Raw genomic sequence first — 19,261 nt, 5'->3', positions numbered from 1 at the left:
CAGTTTCATTCTGGGCAAATGATCAGATATTTTCTTCTACTCAGAAATTGTCGGGATTTTGCCTTCCTGACCAAAAAACCCCTATGATATAAACGGTACAATCTGGCAAAAATACCTGTACAGAAGGAAGTCTGTCCTTCTATTCCATGGAAATTGTTCTGCTTTGTACTTAAAACTGTAGATATCTTAGTGGAAATGTTGGCTTGTATCTTTCCGTACTTGCTTCCAAAGAAGAGTTTCTTTTCTTCCAAATTTAATTCTAGACCTTTCCCTCAGCTGATTTTTTTTAAAAGAAAAAAGGGACATTTTTCTGATATCCATAAATATCAAATTCAAAAGACCACTGAAACTACACTTTTATTACTAAGCTCATTTCCTCCTGCTACTAGAAGTCATTTGAACAGAACAGAATTGGAAGGGACCTTGAAGGTCTTCTAGTCCAACCCCCTACTCATACCATTCCAGACAAAAGGTTGTCCATTTGAATTCAATTCAACCCAGGCTTAGCCCTAACTATAATCCTTTGTCTCCCTCAAGATTTTTTTTAAACTTTCCAGCCTCATCTACAAACCTGATATTTCCTGGTTGTTTCCCACCAAAGACCAAACCAGGTTCATCTTTGCTCAGCTTTTCAAGATCAGCCAAGGTTGATTAGGTACTTGCATTGTGGGCTCTAATATAGAGGATTCTTCCTTTTTGTCTTAAGTCATTATTGTGTTCTCTTTTTATCCCTCCACAGATCTAGATGCTCAAAAGCTGCCTTTAATTCCTGCAAAAGATGCAGGTGAGGTTCTTGACAAAGAACCAGAGAAACATGACCAAGAAGTACCGCCTGTGAAGGGTCACCAGAGTCTTCTGGTACTTCAACCTCAGATAATGACCAAGGTTCCTCGGGAGAATGAGCCTCCAAATGCTTCCAAATTTGAACAGTGCTATTTTCAAATCAACTGGCCACCAGCGGTGCTGCAAAGATGGGCCACCGAGAAGGCTAACCGGGAGAAGAATCTTAACCTAGTCTTCAACCAAGAACAAACCTTTAGGAATAGAGAACCAGAAGCTAAGAAAGGAGACCACCAGGAGAGCACTGAAATGGAATGACCACCTCAATGCTCAGAGGTTTAAATAACGGAATTATATTGGCTCTTGTTATAAGAATATACTCCTGATGTTACAGAATTGGTTCATTTCATTTCAGATCCTATTTGCAGGTTGTGTTCACCTTTAATAAAAGTTGATTCCCCTTGAAAGCTTTTTGTGGGGCAGCAGGAATGCTTTGGTTGGAAATGCATTTCTATGTTTTTGTAATAAACATAAAAACAGTCCTGGTGATAGCTCATAATCTAGAAAAGGAATGGGAAATCCTAAACGCTACTCTGTAGATTTTTCAACTATGAAGAGTGCTAGGAAGCATGATAATTACGCTGTGCAATCACCAGAAAGAGTGATCCTGAAATTTCCAGCTTCATTAAAATACAACATGAAACTTTACATCACTGCAGACGGATTTCACTAGCAAGATCTGAGGTAGTTCAGAAACATGCCACAATGGCACTGGGGTCTACATATAGTCCATAATATATTTGCCCTTATTTAGAATGAAACTAATCAAAATTGGTTGAAGCAGTCGGTGTATTTTTTTAAGTCCCAAAATGATCAGAAATTCCAACTTAAGGTCATTGTTTTTTAAATGGTTTAACAAAATATAGGATCTACAGAACTAGAACAAGCGAGGCTCCTGAAAGCATGGCTTAAGTTAAGATTAATCAGCCAGACTTCTAGCACTGTGGGGACTGGAAAGAGGAGAACCATGTGAGACTCTGATAGCAGGAAAACAAGTGAAATGAAAATCAGAAGAGTCCTTGGAGTTCCATAGTGAAAGTTGACATTTTTTTCAGGTAGTCTTCATCAAACCACTCATTTTGAGCCACTGTGAAGTGTTTTTTCCAGTCACCGACAGTCCCTGTAAGGCAGGGGTCCCCAACCACCGGTCCGCGGACCGGTACCGGTCCGCGGAACAAGTCCTACCGGGCTGCTGGCTTGCCGGCGCCGCCATCTTTTTGATGAAAAAGTGCTTCCGGTGAGCTTTTCCGTAGAAAGCTCACGGAAGCACGTTTTCATCAAAAAGATGGCGGCGCTCAGCTGATGCCGGTACCGGGCCGCGGCATAAAAAAGGTTGGGGATCACTGCTGTAAGGCAATCATACCATATAGTCTGCTTAGAAATTTTAAGTGATGCTTTCTACAAGAGCCTTAGAGGTAGTCAAAAAAGCAGCACTGGACATTAATTTCCTCTGAACGTATAATACTGCAATTATCATCAAGAGATACCTGCAGTAAGAATACAGGTAGTCCTCTACTTACGATCACAATTGAGCCCAAAATTTATGTTGTTAAGTGAGACATTTGTTATGTTCCATTTTACAACCTTTCTTGCCACAGTTGTTAAGTGAATCATCGTTCATAGCTTGCCCTCGGAAGTTGTGGGAGCACCATCACTTGAGACTTTCAAGAAGAGATTGGACTCCCATCTGTCAGAAATGGGGTAAGGTCTCCCACTTGGGCGGGGGTTGGACTAGATGAGCTATAAGGTCCCTTTCAACTCTGATTGTTATCTATTAGTAACACAGTTGTTAAGTGAATCTGGCTTCCTCATTGACTTTGCTTATCAGAACGTCGCAAAAGGGGATCACATGACCTTGGGACACAGAAGAAAAAAAAAATTCAGATGCTTTGTGTGCAAAGCATCTGAATTTTGATCACATGATCATGGGAGTGCTGCAAAAGTCGTAACTGTGAAAAACGGTCGTAAGTCACATTTTTCAGTGATGTTTTAACTTTGAACAGTCAACAATGAACTGATGTAAGTCGAAGACTACCTTTATCCTAATTAGAAGCCTTTGCAAATTCAGCCTTTTGAAAAACATTACAGTAGTCCTCAATATATCACCATTCACTTAGTGACCATTCGAAGTTACGACAGCATTGCAAAATGTGACTTATGAGGCATCCTTCCTTGCATATATAACTGATGCAGCACATGCATGTGATCCCCACATGCATGTGATCAAAACTCAGTCACCTGGCATCCAGCATATATTTACGATAGTTGCAGCATCCTGGAGTCATGTAATCACTATTTATGACCTTCCTCACTGGCTTCTGGCAAGTGAAGTCCATAGGGAAAGTCGTTTCAAGACCGCACAATTCACTTAACTGCAGTGATTCACTTAACAAGTGTGGCAAAAAAAAAAAGTTTGTAAAATCAGGTGTCGTTAATTTATTAATCACATTGCTTAACAACTGAATTTTTGGTTTCAGTTGTGATTATACGTCAAGGATCACCTGTACATTTTATTGATTGGCTCTTAATAATTTCATTTTTTGATTTCCTGAATGCCTAGGCCTGTGTTAATGACCTGTAATTTTGGATCCTAATAAATCATCATGGAGGAACACTCCAGTTCCTTACACACATGTTCCAAACAAAGAAAACCTGTATTTCTCTAGGATTCCTCTACAATTCTTGCAATGCAGGATACCTAAAGAGAGTTCACTTCTAGGGGTTGGGCAGAGGTGGTATTCAGCAGGTTCTGACCAGTTCTGGAGAATCGGTAGCAGAAATTTTGAGTGGCCCCGCCCCCAGCTATTCTCTGCCTCCCGAGTCCCAGCTGATTGGCTGGGTCTTCTTTTGTTGCCCTGCATAGGAGAATGGAGTTGGAAATCAGGTTAGTGGGATGCGGAGGGAATAGGGATTTTGCAGTATCCTTCCCCCAGGAGTGGGGAGGGAATGGGGATTTTACAGTATCCTTTCCCTGTCACGCCCACCAAGCCACGCCCACAGAACCGGTAGTAAAAAATTTTGAATCGCACCACTGGGTTGAGAGAAAGTGTACCTTTTCGCATAAATGGAAAAATGGATTGGTCCATGACGGACAGGGGTACATTCGCTCGGTTGATCATGGGGTTGTGCTTCATGACTTCGAAGGAGGTATGACGCACAATCTTGTCTAGGGTTGCCACGTCTAATTGCTTCCCTATAAATTGTGCTACCTTCTGGATTTCACGCTTTGGGTCCTGTGTGACATGGAGCAGAGATGGATAAAAGAGAAACAGAAAAGAACTGATCCTTAGAGTTCCATAGTGAAAGTCAAGTCAATATCCGACATTTTTTTTTCCAGTAGTCCTCATCAAACCATTCATTTTGAGCCACTGTGAAGTGGTTCTTCCAGTCACCGACCATCCCTGTAAGGCTATCACACCATATAGGCTGCTTGAAAAATTGAGTGGCCGAAGGCACCAACCACCAAGCCCCTCAAACTGATTCAAGTTGTGCCATGGTGACTTGACCACCATCGTTTTGCAACAGTGCTACCTCCTGGCTGTTCAAGAGAAACACACATGTTGACAACCCGCTAGCAACCCATCTTCATGCTAAAAAAAAGACAAGTCACAATAGGCAAATTGCAAAGTTTGGTCCAGTGGTTAAGACACCAAGCTAGAATCCAGAGGGTTGTGAGTTCTAGTCCCTGCCTTAGGCATCAAAGCTGGTTGGGTGACTTTGAGCCAATCACTAGGAAATCGAGAGTTCTAGTCTCGCCTTAGGCATGAAAACTGATTGGGTGACTTTGGGCCAGCCATTCCCTCTCAGTCCATTACATCAGGCTCAGGTGAAAAGCCAATTGATCAATTCCTGTCCCAACCAAAAATATAACACTCATTGATCTAAAAAAAAAAACACAAAAAAACAAGGCCAGCATTTGCAGGAAAAATGTTAAGAAGAAGAAAACAGTGCAAAATATCCAAGGCTACAACCCTACTTACTTTAAAAGTAGACTGAAAGAATGCCATGGCAGCACAGACTTTAACTCAAGCTCTCTAACACCCACGTTGTTTTCATAACATTTTCCAAGTAAGTGGGCATTGTTTCGAAAAGGGGAGATCTTTGTTACCCTTTAAAAAATAATAATAAAATTCTAGGATCCCATAAAGAGGAAAAAAACTTTTAGTTTTAAGGTCCCCATTTTTCATTGGATTACATAAAAATGTGCAATTTTTCATCTCACCTCACCTCACCCCTGCAGGAAAAGGAGCCATAGGGGCAGGGGGGGGGACCATGATTTTCCAGCCCTATTTCCATTCAGACTTTCCTTCCAGAACTCACTTTTTTAATGTCTTCATAAAAGAGATACAGGACATGGTAAGTATCTTTTGCTTTCCACCAATCCTTTACGTGATTGCACCAAGAGCCCCAAGCCACTGGAAGATATAGAACAGAGAAAGGCAGGAAGCTATCACATTCAGGGTGAAGATCCCAATGAAACACACAACAACATTATTCTTAAATGTTTGCGGAGGGGGGCTGCTCTTTTCCACTCAGACTCTGAAAACTTGGCCCCCAATTCTGTTGACATTCACCATAGGAAAGGTGGAAATTACATGCTTGTGGTCCACTGCATTTCTCATCATCACAGACTCAGAATTGGAAGGAGCCATTTTAAACTCCTTAAGCCTAATTTAAAAGTCAATTTGGTGTAATGCTTAAGGCAGCAGCTAGAAACTGGGAGACAGTGACTTCTAGTCCCACCTTAGGCATGAAATGTCAGCTGGGTGACTTTGCACCAATCATCAGGAGACTGTAAGTTCCAGTCTTGCTTTAGACATAAAGCCAGCTGGGTGAACGTGGGCCAGCCCCTCCCTCTCAGCCATGGGAAATAGGCAATGGTTAATCTCTTCCAAAATCTTGCCAAGAAATCTGGAGGGACTTACGGTATGTAGGCAGTTTCCAGGAATAAAAAAATGACTCTCTCTCTCTCTCTCTCTCTCTCTCTCTCTCTCTCTCACACACACACACACACACACACAAGTCCAACTCACTTCTAATTGAAAGAATCCAGATTAAAGCATCCCAGGTTGATGTCTACTTAACCACTACTAGAACAGATCCAACAGAGCTGAGCTCACCTAGGCAACTGCTTTTAAAAGAGAATATTTGTAGCTCAGGGTTGAACTGGGCCTTTGTTGCTCTCTGTGCTTGGTTGTTTTCTTGCAAATGTTTCATTATCCAACTTTGCAAAAAGGAATTTGCAAATCCTACCCCTTTCTAGCACTGATGAGATTACCTAGTTGGGTAATGAAACTTCTCCAAGAGAGCAACCAAGCTCAGAGAACACCAAGGACCTGCTTCTACAATCATCAACCTGCCTTCACTGCAGATACAGATTTTCCACTTCAAGTGCAATTTACTTTATTGTAATGTAAGGCTTACTAATGGTATGCCTAATAAATATTTCCCACATGGAATCTGCCCTTTACCTTACTGAAATTCCCTACCTCCCAGTGACTTGGTCCTTTCAAAAAATGAGAAAGGGGTGCTTGGCTTACCCTTGCCTGCCATGAAAATCTTCAAATATTCCTCCCATGTTCCAGGATAGGGTAACATTTTGTTCATTCTCTGGAAATGGAAACAGGACACCAGGCAATCTTTGGGATTTCTTGCCATGTAAACGAACTGAGGTGAAAAAGCAGCAGAAGAAAAAGTCCCAGATTAAACAATAAGTAAAAGAAATATGTGCTTGCAGTGTTTCTCAACCTTGGCAACTTTGAGACACGTGAACTTCAACTCCTAGAATTCTGGCTGCGGAATTCTGGGAGTTGAAGTCTGTAGAGTTGTAATTGCAGGAATGTTCCTATCTCGGATGGCAAACCTCAGATAAAGAACGTTTCCAAGCAAGTACAACTCAGGCAAACAAAGTCACTATTCTAAAGGAGGATTAGAGAGAGGAAGTAAACATATGTTAGACTTTAACTAGAGATAATTAATTGTGTTAATTACTATTATACTAAACAGTAACAAAAGTTAAACAGTAACAAAAGTTAACTAATGTTGGAGGATAACTAAAAATGTGTATAAATGCAAGACTAGACTCCAATAAAGTTCATCATGATTCAGTTGATCATGATCAAACAACTCAACTGCCTCGTTATTACAACAGAAGTCCACATGTCTCAAAGTTGCCAAGGTTGAGAAACACTAGCATCAAGGGGAGGGGGGACACCCCAGAGAGTTCCTCCCTATTGCTATCATGCCCGTAACTCTTTCACTGCCATGCTCCACTTACAACACTAATTGAGTGTTAATGTCAGTTAAGCAATGGAAGGGTGAAAGAACTAATTATTGATCTCTGCTTAGGGCAGAGGTGTCAAACTGCTTAGATCTGGAAATAGCAAAGGACTGGTCTGTGGTGCCTCTGCTGGCAAAAATGCGGGGCTGGCCAAACGCCCCCCCGCACCCTGTTCTGGCCAGCAGGGTGCTGCAGGATGCCATATAGGCTGAAAGGGACAGGGAACACATCTCTTATCTGCTATCACATGAAAACAGATTTCTTGTTGAGACTGGGTTAAAGCCAAATGATGCCCTAAGCCAGGGGTGTCAAACTGGATTTCTTTGAGAACCGGATCAGCTCCGTGGGCTGGGGGGGGTGCGAGATGGGACAGATGGCATGCAGGACGGATGTCAGAGCATGTCTGGGAACTGTACTTTTATAGATTTGCTGAGAGCCTGTGGTTAGGCATCTAGCTGTCCCCCCTGCCCTGCTAAACAATTGCCCCCCAGACTTTTGTGTAGAAAAGGCTGGCTACCCAATGGCTAGAATGGCCTTGCCCATTCAATGAACGGGTGTCGGTGATGCGCAGAGGCTCTCTGACATTTCTGCAGGTCACCGCCTTGTTGAATCATATCCACTATCTCTTGTATCCAAATGGTACCTATGGAGAGAGCGAGAGATCAACATTCATTTATTCTGTGCTATGCATAAGCAATCTACTATGCCTGAAGGCCCTCAAAACAGGCTGAAGTCTGCAATTACGAACTTTTCATAATTTGCAGGTTTGCTGTCACTTCTGCCAGCCCCCACATGGGGAAAGGAATTCTGCAACTCAAGAAACCTTCTCTTTCATCCCCCTCAGAAATATTTAGGACAGCAGCATCACAAGAACAATTTCAGCTTGCATAGTAGCTAGGAAAGGCTGGTTAATTGGATTTTGCAAAGGATCACCAAACCAGATTAAATTCTTTCTGACAATGCAAGATCATTCTTGCACAATCTAATGGCTGTCCCAGGCTCTCCTGGAAAACCCAGCAGAATTATACTGCATCAATAATGGGATCTGTCCAAAGCCTTGAGGAGTATATTTTCCTCTATAGGTACCTTGCTATATATCCGCAAACTAGACATGACTTTGCTCCTAGATTCTTATCTGATTTGGGGTAAGTATGTCATTTGGCTTGGCTTCGGATCCGGTCCCATTCATTACAAGTGCTTTTGTGTAAGGAAATCCCTTCCACCTCACCTAGTGCAAGGCAGGTCTCCGATGTGAGAACTCTTCCTTGCTCCATGGATGTTAGCTAACAAATGGACAAGACAGGCAGTGTTGCAATGACAAGGCAGTCGAGGTGTTTGATCATGATCACATGAATCATGATGACTTTATTGGAGTCTAGTCTTTTATTTATACACATTTTTAGTAATCCTCTAACATTGGTTAACTTTGGTTGTTGCTCAACTTTTGTTACTGTTTAGCATAGTAATTAACACAATTAATTATCTCTAGTTAAAGTCTAACACATGTTTACTTCCTCTCTCTAATCCTTCTTTGCATTAGTGATTTTGTTTGTCTGAGTTGTATTTGCTTTTGTCCTTATCTGAGGTTTACCATCAAGATAATGACCTTCCTGCAATTACAACTCTACATATCCTCGTTTTTTATTTTAAATGGAGGATTCAAAGATTTATGAATGTATCGCAACTGTAAAGGAGTTAAAGAAGAGGAAGTAGAACAAAACAATGCAAACAAATTTGGAATACATTGAATAAAACAACAGGTTACAATTAGTACAATAATAATAATTATAACATAAAAGAAAAACTGTCTGAGCCAAGACCAATCAGTGAGCCAATTGGTTAGCCACTCAAAAGTGAGTACTGAGCATGGATATTATTTTGAATGTATGATTGTAGATTGGCAAGCTCATCCTCAATAGTTTTATTCAATGAATGAAAATGCACAGCACATCCACGGTGTCCAACTAACTTACAGAACCCGCCTTGACGGGCTAAAAGATAGTCTATGGCAAAATGCTGCTGTAAGACATCTTGATTTAAGTCTTCTATTTCATGCTGCAAATCACGAATAATAGCAGCAGTAGCATTGATGGATTTTTCAAGTCTGCAGGTGAGACCAAGAATAGATCGTCTATTTTCTTGAGCAATTATGCCAGGATAAGAGCCTAGAGTAATGACTCCTGTAACGGCCCCTGCCAATGCACGGCCAAATGTAGAACCAGAAGACAATTGTGTGTCAATAATAACTTCATCATTACATGTAGGCCCCAGAGAGGAACGCCGCTGTCAAGTTGATGGGAGTGTACCTATTTGAACAGGTAGAGTAAAATAACCTATAGCTGCACATTGATAATTCTGAGGATGCACATTGGTGGCATATTTATCAAAAAAGAACCACATATTAGGATCTTTAAGCTGCCATCCAGCGCATATCGATCCTGTATTAGAGTGATTAGAGGCATTAAAAATAGGAAAATTGTCAAGAGACATATCAGGAGCTATATTAATACCATACAAAGAAGAATTAAAGGTACCTGACAACCAATAGTAGTTAGAACAATAACTATAATTCCCTAGTTTTTTTTTATATGTGCTGAGCAGCATCATAATCAGACCAATTATAAAGCCAAGTATGTTTAGCATGACAACAGAAACACAGACCCCTTGTAAATTGACTAACTTTCAAGTAACGCCAACTGACAATTCAATTGCATAGGGGGTTTAGAAAATAGCCAGGAGTGTGAAATAGATTGTAGTTGTGAGACAATAAATGTAGAAGACATGATCAAGTTAGGGGTAAAAGAAATTGGGGGCTCATAGTATAAAGTAATATTTGTGCCATGGGTCATAAACATATATTGTGCATGATGAACCCACAAATTAGGATTAAGACGAACCACAGAAGTGTCATTTTGAGCAGAAACACCATTAACCATAAACAAGAAAATACAAAGTAAAATTGTAACAGAATTAGCAGTAATAATAGCAAAAACAGCAGCAACAAGATTTTCAGGAGTCTGAGGTAATGAGGCCTGTTGCAGTTGTTGTTGAGCTTGATATGTAGTAGATTTAACCTGTCCCCAAATGATGGGTTGTGGGTGCTTCAACCTTGGAAGCCAGACTTCTGTGTTCAGATGAAGATTGAAATCCAGAATCAGGTTGTGAAGGCCCTGATGCCATGCCATGATACAGACAAACACAGCGCACTGGAACCCACACTGCTTGTCCAGTAGAAGGATCTTCCATGGCAGCGTAACCACAACCCCAGGTGATCAGCAGTGTAGGGCCTTTCCAGGTTGGATCTGGAGTTTGGCGATACTTCCAAAGGCCTTGCTAAAGATTCAGTAGTTTGAAAATGTAAATTAACAGGTGAGTCTGCAAGAGAATCTAAAAGGTTAAATAATTCCAAGTATATAATGCTACAGCAATGAGATTTTGAATCTTTCGCAGATGGTAAGGGCCAGACTCAGTTTGTAATTGTTTTTGAAGCAATGCCTTAAAAGTACGATGATGAGCTCGCTCAACTATAGCTTGACCCTGAAAGTTGTAAGGAATTCCGCACTAAAGTAATATTCCATTTCTGACAAAAGGTTTGAAATTCCTTACTAATATAAGCTGGGCCATTATCAGTTTTCAACTTGAGAAGGCCAACCCATTACAACAAAAAAGGATAGGCAATGAGAAATAACATCTGAAGTATGTTCATGTTTTGAAACAGTAACCCAAAGGAAATGTGAATGAGTGTCAATAGACGTATGAAGATAACAGTATGGCTTAAAGGTTGAAAATTGAGTTACATCCATTTGCCAAATTTGATTAGCTTGAGTTCCTCATGGATTGACACCCACTGGAAAGGGAACTTCCAGTTGCTGACAAGCTGAACAAGCACGGACAATATCCCGGGCTTGAGATAATGAAATTTTAAATTGCTTTGCAAGCGATTTGGCAAAATGACTATCAACAGGATCAACAAACAAAGACACAACATCCTTTAAGGATTAATCTGCCTTCTGATTTCCTTCAGTCAAGGCATTAGTAAAGAGAGTATGACTCCAAATGTGTTCTACATACAAAGAATACAAGTGAGTTTCCAAACTATTCTTTAAAGATAAAAACAAGGATAACAAATTCTTATCCAAAGAGAGAGCACAATAAGAAAAAGGAAGAGATTGCATAGCTAAATACACATATTGAGTATCAACAATCAAGTTAATAGGTTGGTCATTGTAAAGCTAAAATCACAGCAGCCAGCTCAGCACGTTGAGCTGCTGCGTGGCAGTAAATTTAGAATAGCATTGTTGTTGAATCTGCCAGACGACCACACCCCTTGTTGGTGAGCCATCAGTAAAAACTTTAAGAGCTTTAGAAATAGGATTTCTAAATGGAAGAAAAGGCCAGATTTAAAGTAGTAGTAACCACTATTCTAGGATCCTTGGGTAAAGAATATAATAAGTTTCCCACATATTGAGAAAAGGCTATCTGATATGATTCTGAAATCATCATCAAATGCTCATGTTCAACTTTTATGCAGTGAAAGCTATACTAATGAGATCCTGTCCTGTAAGATGTAAGGCTCTTTTACGACCTTTGATAATCAAATCCTCTAATGTTAATGATTGATAAGGATAAATGTTTCTAGGCGGAGTAGCAGACAAATTAATCCATTCATGAATGTTGACTGCTTGTGGAGAGGCATTAGAATAAAGACATCCTGTGGGTAAGGGTGCAGTAGGAAGAATAGCTAAACAAAGTCCTATTGTTAAGGATGTTATCCTGTCCACATATCGATGCTTAAACTTATTCAATATTTCTTGAAGGCATGTTCTTTGAAGATCAGTTAATACAACTAGATCTCCTGGTGATTGTGCTCCCTTCAAAGACTGAAATAAAGGAAACATATTACCAGTTGTAATGTAGAAGAATGAGCATGCCCAATTAATAATGCCAAATAATTTTTGCCATTGTACTAAAGTATATGATTTCTGTACTTGTAATTCAGGAAGAATTGGAATGGAGCAATTTTGCAACATTCTATGTCGTAAGTAGGTATAAGGTTCTACCTTTTGAATTTTGTCTGAGGCTATGTACAATCCTTGTTGTGCCACAATATCCATTAACTCTTTTAACAATTTAGATTCATCAAAATCTGGGGCTGCTATCAATATATCATCCATATAATGATAGACTAAATAGGAAAGAAATTTATTCCTAAAGGGTTGAAGAGCATTATCCACGAAATATTGACAAAGTGTAGGAGAATTAAGCATTCCCTGAGGCAACACTCGCCAATGATATCGTTTTGTGGGCATGCTATTATTAAAAACTTGTCTTAAATCATGAAGGAAATGCCATTTCCCATTTTTCTTTTTTATAACAAAAACAGGAGTATTCCAAAGACTAGTAGAAAGTTCTATATGACCAGTAGCCAATTGTTCTTGAACCAATTGTTGTAAAGCAGCGTTTTTCCCTTGATAATGGTCATTGTTCCACCCAAACCAGCATAGAACAGAGCCATTTAAGAGGAAAAGCCATCATCAAGAATCAAATCAGCATTAAGAAGAGAAAGGATATCACAGACCCAAATATTAGTATAAATATCTAAAATGTATGGTTGTAGGAAAAAAAAACTTACCAGCAGATGTTGTAACATTAATTTCTTGAACATTCTGCCAAGCAGCTGTAGAACCTCCTATTCCCCACAATGAAGAAACTGTTGTTTTTGCCACTGTACTGGCCAATGTAAAGAGGTGACAGTAACATCTGCTCCAGTGTCCAATAACCCTTGAAATGATTGTTTATTTAGTAAGAGAGAGGAGTTCAACTGATGAAGTAAGCCTACAGATAAAAAAGTTGATCCAAATCCTGAATCCACACGATTACCTATACCAGGATATGGATTTTCATATAGAAGAAGAAACAATTGAACAACAGAAGAATTACAAGGAAGAACTTGAGGAAGATTCACCCAAATCTGAATCATGAGGATACCAGTGTAATCTGAATCTATTACACCAGGCACAACAAAACAGCCCTTTTTGTGTGCAGAAGAACGAGGCAAAATTAAGCCAACTAATCCTGAAGGAAGAAAACCTTTAAATTGAGATGAAACTATTTTAACTTCCAAAGGAAATTTAAACTCATTTTCCTCTTGAGTGATTAAATCAATCCCAGCACTACCAGCTGTGGCTAGGGAGGAGTGAGATAGACTGCTGGAGGAGTCAAGTAATATTTGCTTCCCATCATCAGGAATCATTGTATAACCATTTTTTATTCCTTCTACAAGTCCTCTTGTAAAATTACCACTAATCCCATAGTCTGTACCTACCTTTTTTAACTCTCCTAAGTTCTGATAAGGCAGACCCTCCCATTCTTCTACTTGCAGTCCAAGCTGTGGTCCCTGACCAGGATGATATTGTACTTGACAAACAGACACTAATTCTGCAAATTATTTTCCTGAGACAGAGGCATCTTTTTTACAGTTCTCCACCATTTTCTGAAAAGAGGACTGAACAATAGAGTCAGGAGGCTTTTGCCCTGTATCTGCAACAGCTGAGAGAATTGAAGACATATATTCAGGTGAAGAAGGAGGATAAATGACAACATTAGTATAACATGAAGGTGGAGGTGTTAAAAGAGAAAGTTCATTGTGACCAAATTTTTCAATTGCATATCTACATAAATGCCACACCTGCAAAACTTCTATTTCTGCTCTAGGTTCAGTATGCAATGTTTTCCCTATACGTTCCCAATCAGTTAATTTTAAAGACCCCTCTTCTGGATACCATAAGCACTGAGCTGCAATCTCCTGGACCAGCCTTAAGAGATTTTTCTCTGATACCTGAGTATTATTTTTCTTCAACAAATAGCCTAATTCATCTACATGCTTCCTTTGTTCCCCAGAAAGCGAAGACCCCATACTTACAGAAACCAAAAAATGGTTGAGAAACCCCAAAGGGTTGAAGGTGCACCAAATCCTTGCTGGACGAAGTAAGAGGGACCCTGTTCGGGCTCCACTTGTTGCAATGACAAGGCAGTCGAGGTGTTTGATCATGAATCATGATGACTTTATTGGAGTCTTGTCTTTTATTTATACACATTTTTAGTAATCCTCTAACATTGGTTAACTTTGGTTGTTGCTCAACTTTTGTTACTGTTTAGCATAGTAATTAACACAATTAATTATCTCTAGTTAAAGTCTAACACATGTTTACTTCCTCTCTCTAATCCTTTTTTGCATTAGTGATTTTGTTTGCCTGAGTTGTATTTGCTTTTGTCCTTATCTGAGGTTTGCCATCAAGATAATGACCTTCCTGCAATTACAACTCTACAAGGCAGAAAAACCTGGGGGGAAAAATTCCTGGAGATCTTCAAACATTCTCTAATGAATCCTTCATAAACAGGGTGCTGGACAAGAACACTTCTAAGATCCCTCTATGATTTGGTGTTATTGGGGAAACTACATTACTAGTAAAAATCTTGATTTAACAGACTTCTGTTTAATGGATTGCAGATCTAAGGGGGAAAATCTTTCTTTGCATGTAGTAATCATCTCTATTTAGTGGACAAAGTCCACTAAATTCAATTCAGCCCAGATTATTTATAATTTATGTAATTATGTAGTGGATTTTATGTAAATGGATAAATTTATGGTAACAACATTCCTTTGGATTTAATAGATACCCTGTTTTTCCTAAAGACATCATTCTATAATTTTACTATATTTTTCATCAAGTCATAAAAGAAGAAATTGTGTGTACTCATATCAGTTTGTCTTCATTTTGTTATGTTTGCAAAGTTTCAGAGTAGCCAGTTTTATGCAGTTCAGAGTTATGATGCTAGCCAAGGTTTCAAAACTACATGTCACTCAGGTGCTTTGTATTAGAAGAATTTTTCTGACTAACCATCCCTTTGGGGGCAAATTGTCTTAAATTCGGGATATTGTGGTCTATCTATAAAATGAATGTGGTAACCATTTTACCTAATCTCTTCTTCTCTTTCATTTCCTTTTAAAATAAAATGATTGGCTGCTAGAACTGTCCCTCACAGCATGGGGCACAAGTTCTTACTCCAAGTGATTTTGGAAGAAGGTGGGGAACTGAGGGGAAAGGGATTTGGGAGGTAAGTGTGGAAGGATGTCTGAAGGAAGCTTAGAGTCCCAGTCCCAAGATCTCCATCTCTGCAGCCAGATGCTGGATTCTCTTTGGATTCTTATATTGGTAATCCTCACTTAACACCTCCAATTGTCATGTATTGTGTGCTTCTCCATGGATTCTGCTTGTCGGAAACCAGCTGTGCACAAATAGTGAACATGTAACTCCGTGATGCAGCAGTGATGGTCATATGCAAGACTGGCCATAAAGTTACTTTTTTCAGTGTTGTAATTACAGTGTTGTAATTTTGAATGATTGCTAAAGTCAGCACAGTCATTAAGCGAGGACTGCTTTTAGCGTCCTCTGGGTCCTCTCCAGGGGTGGGATTCTACTAGTTCGCACCTATTTGCTAGAACCGGTTGTTAACATTCTAAGCAGTTCGGAGAACCGGTTGTTAGAAGCAATTACTGGCCTAATCCTCTAAGGAAGGCAGGAAGGAAACATTCTGGTGTTGCTTACAGAAACAGCCTCTCCGTTAACCCTTATTACGTTCTTGGCAGGACTAGACTTCCTGTCTCTGGAACTTTTCTGGAGTTTTTTTCTCTCCTTTGCTGGTACTTTGCTTGTGTGGAGTTACCATTCAAAGTTACAATGGCACTGAAAAAAGTGACATGACCATTTTTCACACTTATGACTATTGCAGCATCCCCACAGTCATGAGAGGCCAGGTGAGGAGATGCGTGCCTCAATGTGAGTGATATTGAGTTGGCCATGCCCAGCCAATAACAGGACCACTAACCCATGTCCACCCAGTCATATGACCACCAAGCCATGCCCACCACCTAAGCCACGCCCACAGAACTGGTTGTTAAAAAATTTGAATCCCACCCCTGGTTCTCTCTACCTTGCGAGATTGGCAAAATGAACATGATAATGTGCCATTTTTAGCCTGCTTTTAGGTGGTTTAAACCTTAGGGCCATGATGGCAAACCTATGGCACACGTGCTAGAAGTGGCACGTATGGCCATCTCTCCAGGCACATCAGCCATCACCCGTTGCTCTTCTGGGTTTTGGCATGCGTATGCCTGCCGGCCAGCTGGTCTTGGCACACGCAGGAACACCGGAAACTGGAAGAGCCAACTGGTCTTCACATGTGCACATACATTAGAAACCAGAAGACCAGGTGGCCAGCGCGCATACTGAGCTTCCCGTTTCTGGTGCTTCTGCACGGCACACCAGGGAGCTGCTCTTCCGGTTTCAGGTGCGTACACTCCCATTTTGGCACTTGCTGCCGAAAAGGTTTGCCACCCAACAGGACAGACACAGACTTCAGAGGATAATTAGGACTGCAGAAAAAAACAATTACTACCACCTGCCTTCAGTCGAGGACCTGTATACTGCACAAGTCAAAAAGAGGGCTGTGAAAATATTTACAGACCCCTCACATCCCGGACATAAACTGTTTCAACTCCTTCCCTCAAAACGATGCTATAGAGCACTGCACACCAGAACAACTAGACACAAGAACAGTTTTTCCCCGAAAGCCATCACTCTGCTAAACAAATAATTCCCTCAACACTGTTCAACTATTTACAAAGTATACTCTACTATTACTGTTAATCTTCTCATCACTCCTTATTACCCATCCCCTCCCACTTGTGATTGTAGGACTGTAACTTTGTCGCTTATATACTTACGATTTATATTGACTGTTTCCTAGTATGATTGATTGCTTATTGTACCCTATGACTATCATTAAGTGCTGTACCTTATGATTCTAGACTCCTGACGAATATATCTTTTATGTATACTGAGAGTATTTACACCAAGACAAATTCCTTGTGTGTCCAATCACACTTGGCCAATAAAGTATTCTATTCTATTCTATTCTATTCTATTCTATTCTATTCTATTCTATTCTATTCTATTCTATTCTACCACTGCCTTACGGGACGGAAGTGCCCTTGATTTGATTTTAAAATTAATTACAGGTAGTCCTTGATTTACAATAGTTCACTTAGTGACTGTTCAAAGTTACAATGGCACTAAAAAAATGACATGACCATTTTTCATAGTTACAACTTTTGTAGCATCCCCACGATTATGTGACCAAAACTCAGATGCTTAGCAACTGGTTCATATTTATGACCTTTTCTGTGTCCCGAAGTCACGAGATCCCCTTTTACAACCTCTTGACAAGCAAAGTCAATGGGGAAGCCAGACTCACTTAACAACCAGATTACTACCTAATGAACTACAGTGACTGACTTAACAACTGTGGCAAGAAAAGTCGTAAAATGGGGTAAAACTCACTTGACAAATGTCTCACTTAACAACAGAAATTCTGGGCTCAATTGTGGTTGTAAGTCAAGGACTATCTGTAAATGCCTTTTAGGCTCAGAAACATTCCTTGCAAATAACTTTCAGAGTAATTTGCAAATTGAATGTGCTTTCAAATAACTTCCCTTGCACACACTAGCTACATCACATGTTTAACGTGAAAAAAAGTCTTCTTAGTGCTTTGAAAGTTTCTCAAGACATTAAACAAAAGTCTGAATTTCAAATCTCAAATATTTACCTATGTTGTCTGACTGTAGTATCATTATTATCCTTTTTATCTTCTTTATTGTCCCCACTTATTGGTGTTACTATGATTATTATTATCCTGTTGTTTTGCAGAGAGCTTCTGCAACGGAGACAACATTCCTTGTGTGTCTAATCATATTCAGCCAGTATTCTAATTCTAATTCTAAATTCTTTCTCTTCCCTATTGGGAAATGTTCAGTCTCCCAAAGTCAATAACTTTCAAGATATCCATGTACATTTTAATCTCATATGTATATATGCATATTTCTACTTTTGTTTCTGTTCTTAACTCAAACACACCTTGTTATTGACTCTCCTTTGTGAATAAATAATTACTGCTTTAGAAGTCTAGAAAATCCCGCTCCCTGCCTATTACATTGCATTTATTAGCAATTTCAATTTAGTTGGGTATGTTTTAGTGCAACTGTTAACTGTTTTTCTGTCACAATTTAGGAGAGCCGTGTTAGTCTAATGTTGCAAAATCAATCAATCAAAACTAAGAAAGTGCTTGGTTGCACCTTTTCAGCTAACATATTTTTTATTAGGCACTCCTTATGAACAGAATCTGTCCCTTGTTCTACTGGAATTTCCAAACATCCAAGAAAAGGCACATTTTGAATCCAGGATCAACCTCGACTCCTGTTGGAGCAAATCATATCTCCCAGAATCAGCAACATATCATTGCACTAATGTATTATTGCATCATTCAGAGTTGGTTTAGCATTTCAGCACCTCCAGTGATGAAGCCCCTTCAACTTCCAAAGACAAGCTCTTACACTGGCTAATTGTCCTCACTGTTAGGAAGTTCCTCTTTAATTTCAAGTTGCTTCTCTCCTTGATTAGTTTCCACCTACTGTTTCTTGTCTTGCCTTCTGGTGCTTTGGAAAATAAGTTCACCCCCTCACCTTTATGGCAGCCCCTCAAATACTGGAATACTGCTATCATTCACTTTTAGTCCTTCAGGTCCCTTAGGATATTGTGAAGTTTCCTCTCAGTACATTTCATTGCATCTTACCTACTTCATCTTTGGTTGACCGTTATCCCAACTCAATATGAAGCAACAGAGAAAAACTCTACAATCTCTTCTGCAATGCAGCTCAGTGCCTATGGAGATTCTCTTATCATCCAACTCATGGATGTCCCAAAAGTGTTTTTTTTTCAAAGGGCAACTGGGTTTCCTTGATTTTTTTTCCCTTTGAAAACATTTTTGCTTCTCAGCCAAAAAGCTTCTTCAATTCAGCTTGCAAAAGCGTGTCTCTCTTCAGTTAAAATAAAGCCTGAAGATTTGGACTTACCTGGCCTTCTATACGGTCAAGCAGAACAAGATCACTTGAAATGGGAACCTGTTCGGGTGCTGCTTCTGCAAAATAATGCTGCCCAACTAGGTGTAAGTAATTGGATTGTTATCAGCATAGGGCAATTGCATTTTCAGCATCCAAGCACCTTCTTAAAGGAGCCAGTATCT

General features: G+C 39.8%; 1 protein-coding gene and 1 long non-coding RNA gene across 3 annotated transcripts in view; one reads left to right on the top strand and one right to left on the bottom strand.

Annotated features, from left to right (window-relative positions):
• The window catches only part of LOC148129353 (uncharacterized), a 12,066-nt gene extending 10,819 nt beyond the window's left edge, over positions 1-1,247 (top strand). The window contains exon 2 of the long non-coding RNA XR_015745876.1: positions 740-1,247. This is a non-coding gene — a long non-coding RNA (uncharacterized LOC148129353). The remainder of the gene's footprint in view (positions 1-739) is intronic.
• Positions 1,121-19,261, bottom strand: LOC113422510 (sulfotransferase 1C4-like). Of its 2 annotated transcripts, XM_087946763.1 has the most exons (7): positions 19,092-19,261; positions 7,638-7,763; positions 6,381-6,507; positions 5,161-5,255; positions 3,893-4,073; positions 3,539-3,695; positions 1,121-1,960 (listed from the first exon to the last, which is right to left on the bottom strand). In XM_087946763.1, exons 3-6 carry the CDS (start codon positions 6,496-6,498, stop codon positions 3,643-3,645), a joined length of 447 nt encoding a protein of 148 aa, XP_087802889.1. In that variant the 5' UTR covers positions 6,499-6,507; positions 7,638-7,763; positions 19,092-19,261; the 3' UTR covers positions 1,121-1,960; positions 3,539-3,642. The 2 variants fall into 2 exon arrangements, with proteins under 2 accessions (XP_087802889.1, XP_087802888.1); XM_087946762.1 differs by lacking the exon at positions 3,539-3,695 and having other exon boundaries at positions 1,448-1,960.

The sequence above is a fragment of the Notechis scutatus genome, chromosome Z (assembly GCF_049901735.1).
Source record: "Notechis scutatus isolate UNSWTSFEM ecotype Mainland chromosome Z, rNotScu1.2, whole genome shotgun sequence".
NCBI lineage: Eukaryota > Metazoa > Chordata > Lepidosauria > Squamata > Elapidae > Notechis > Notechis scutatus.
This window is presented reverse-complemented; position numbering and strand designations above follow the sequence as displayed.

Coding starts and splice junctions, on each gene's coding strand:
- LOC113422510 (XM_087946762.1), bottom strand. CDS start 6,498: ATGGCAAGAAATCCCAAAGATTGCCTGGTGTCCTGTTTCCATTTCCAG. Junction 5,256..6,380: donor GATTTTCATGGCAGGCAAGG/GTAAGCCAAGCA, acceptor TATATCTTCCAG/TGGCTTGGGGCTCTTGGTGC. Junction 1,961..3,892: donor TTTTCCATTTATGCGAAAAG/GTACACTTTCTC, acceptor CCTGCCTTACAG/GGACTGTCGGTGACTGGAAA.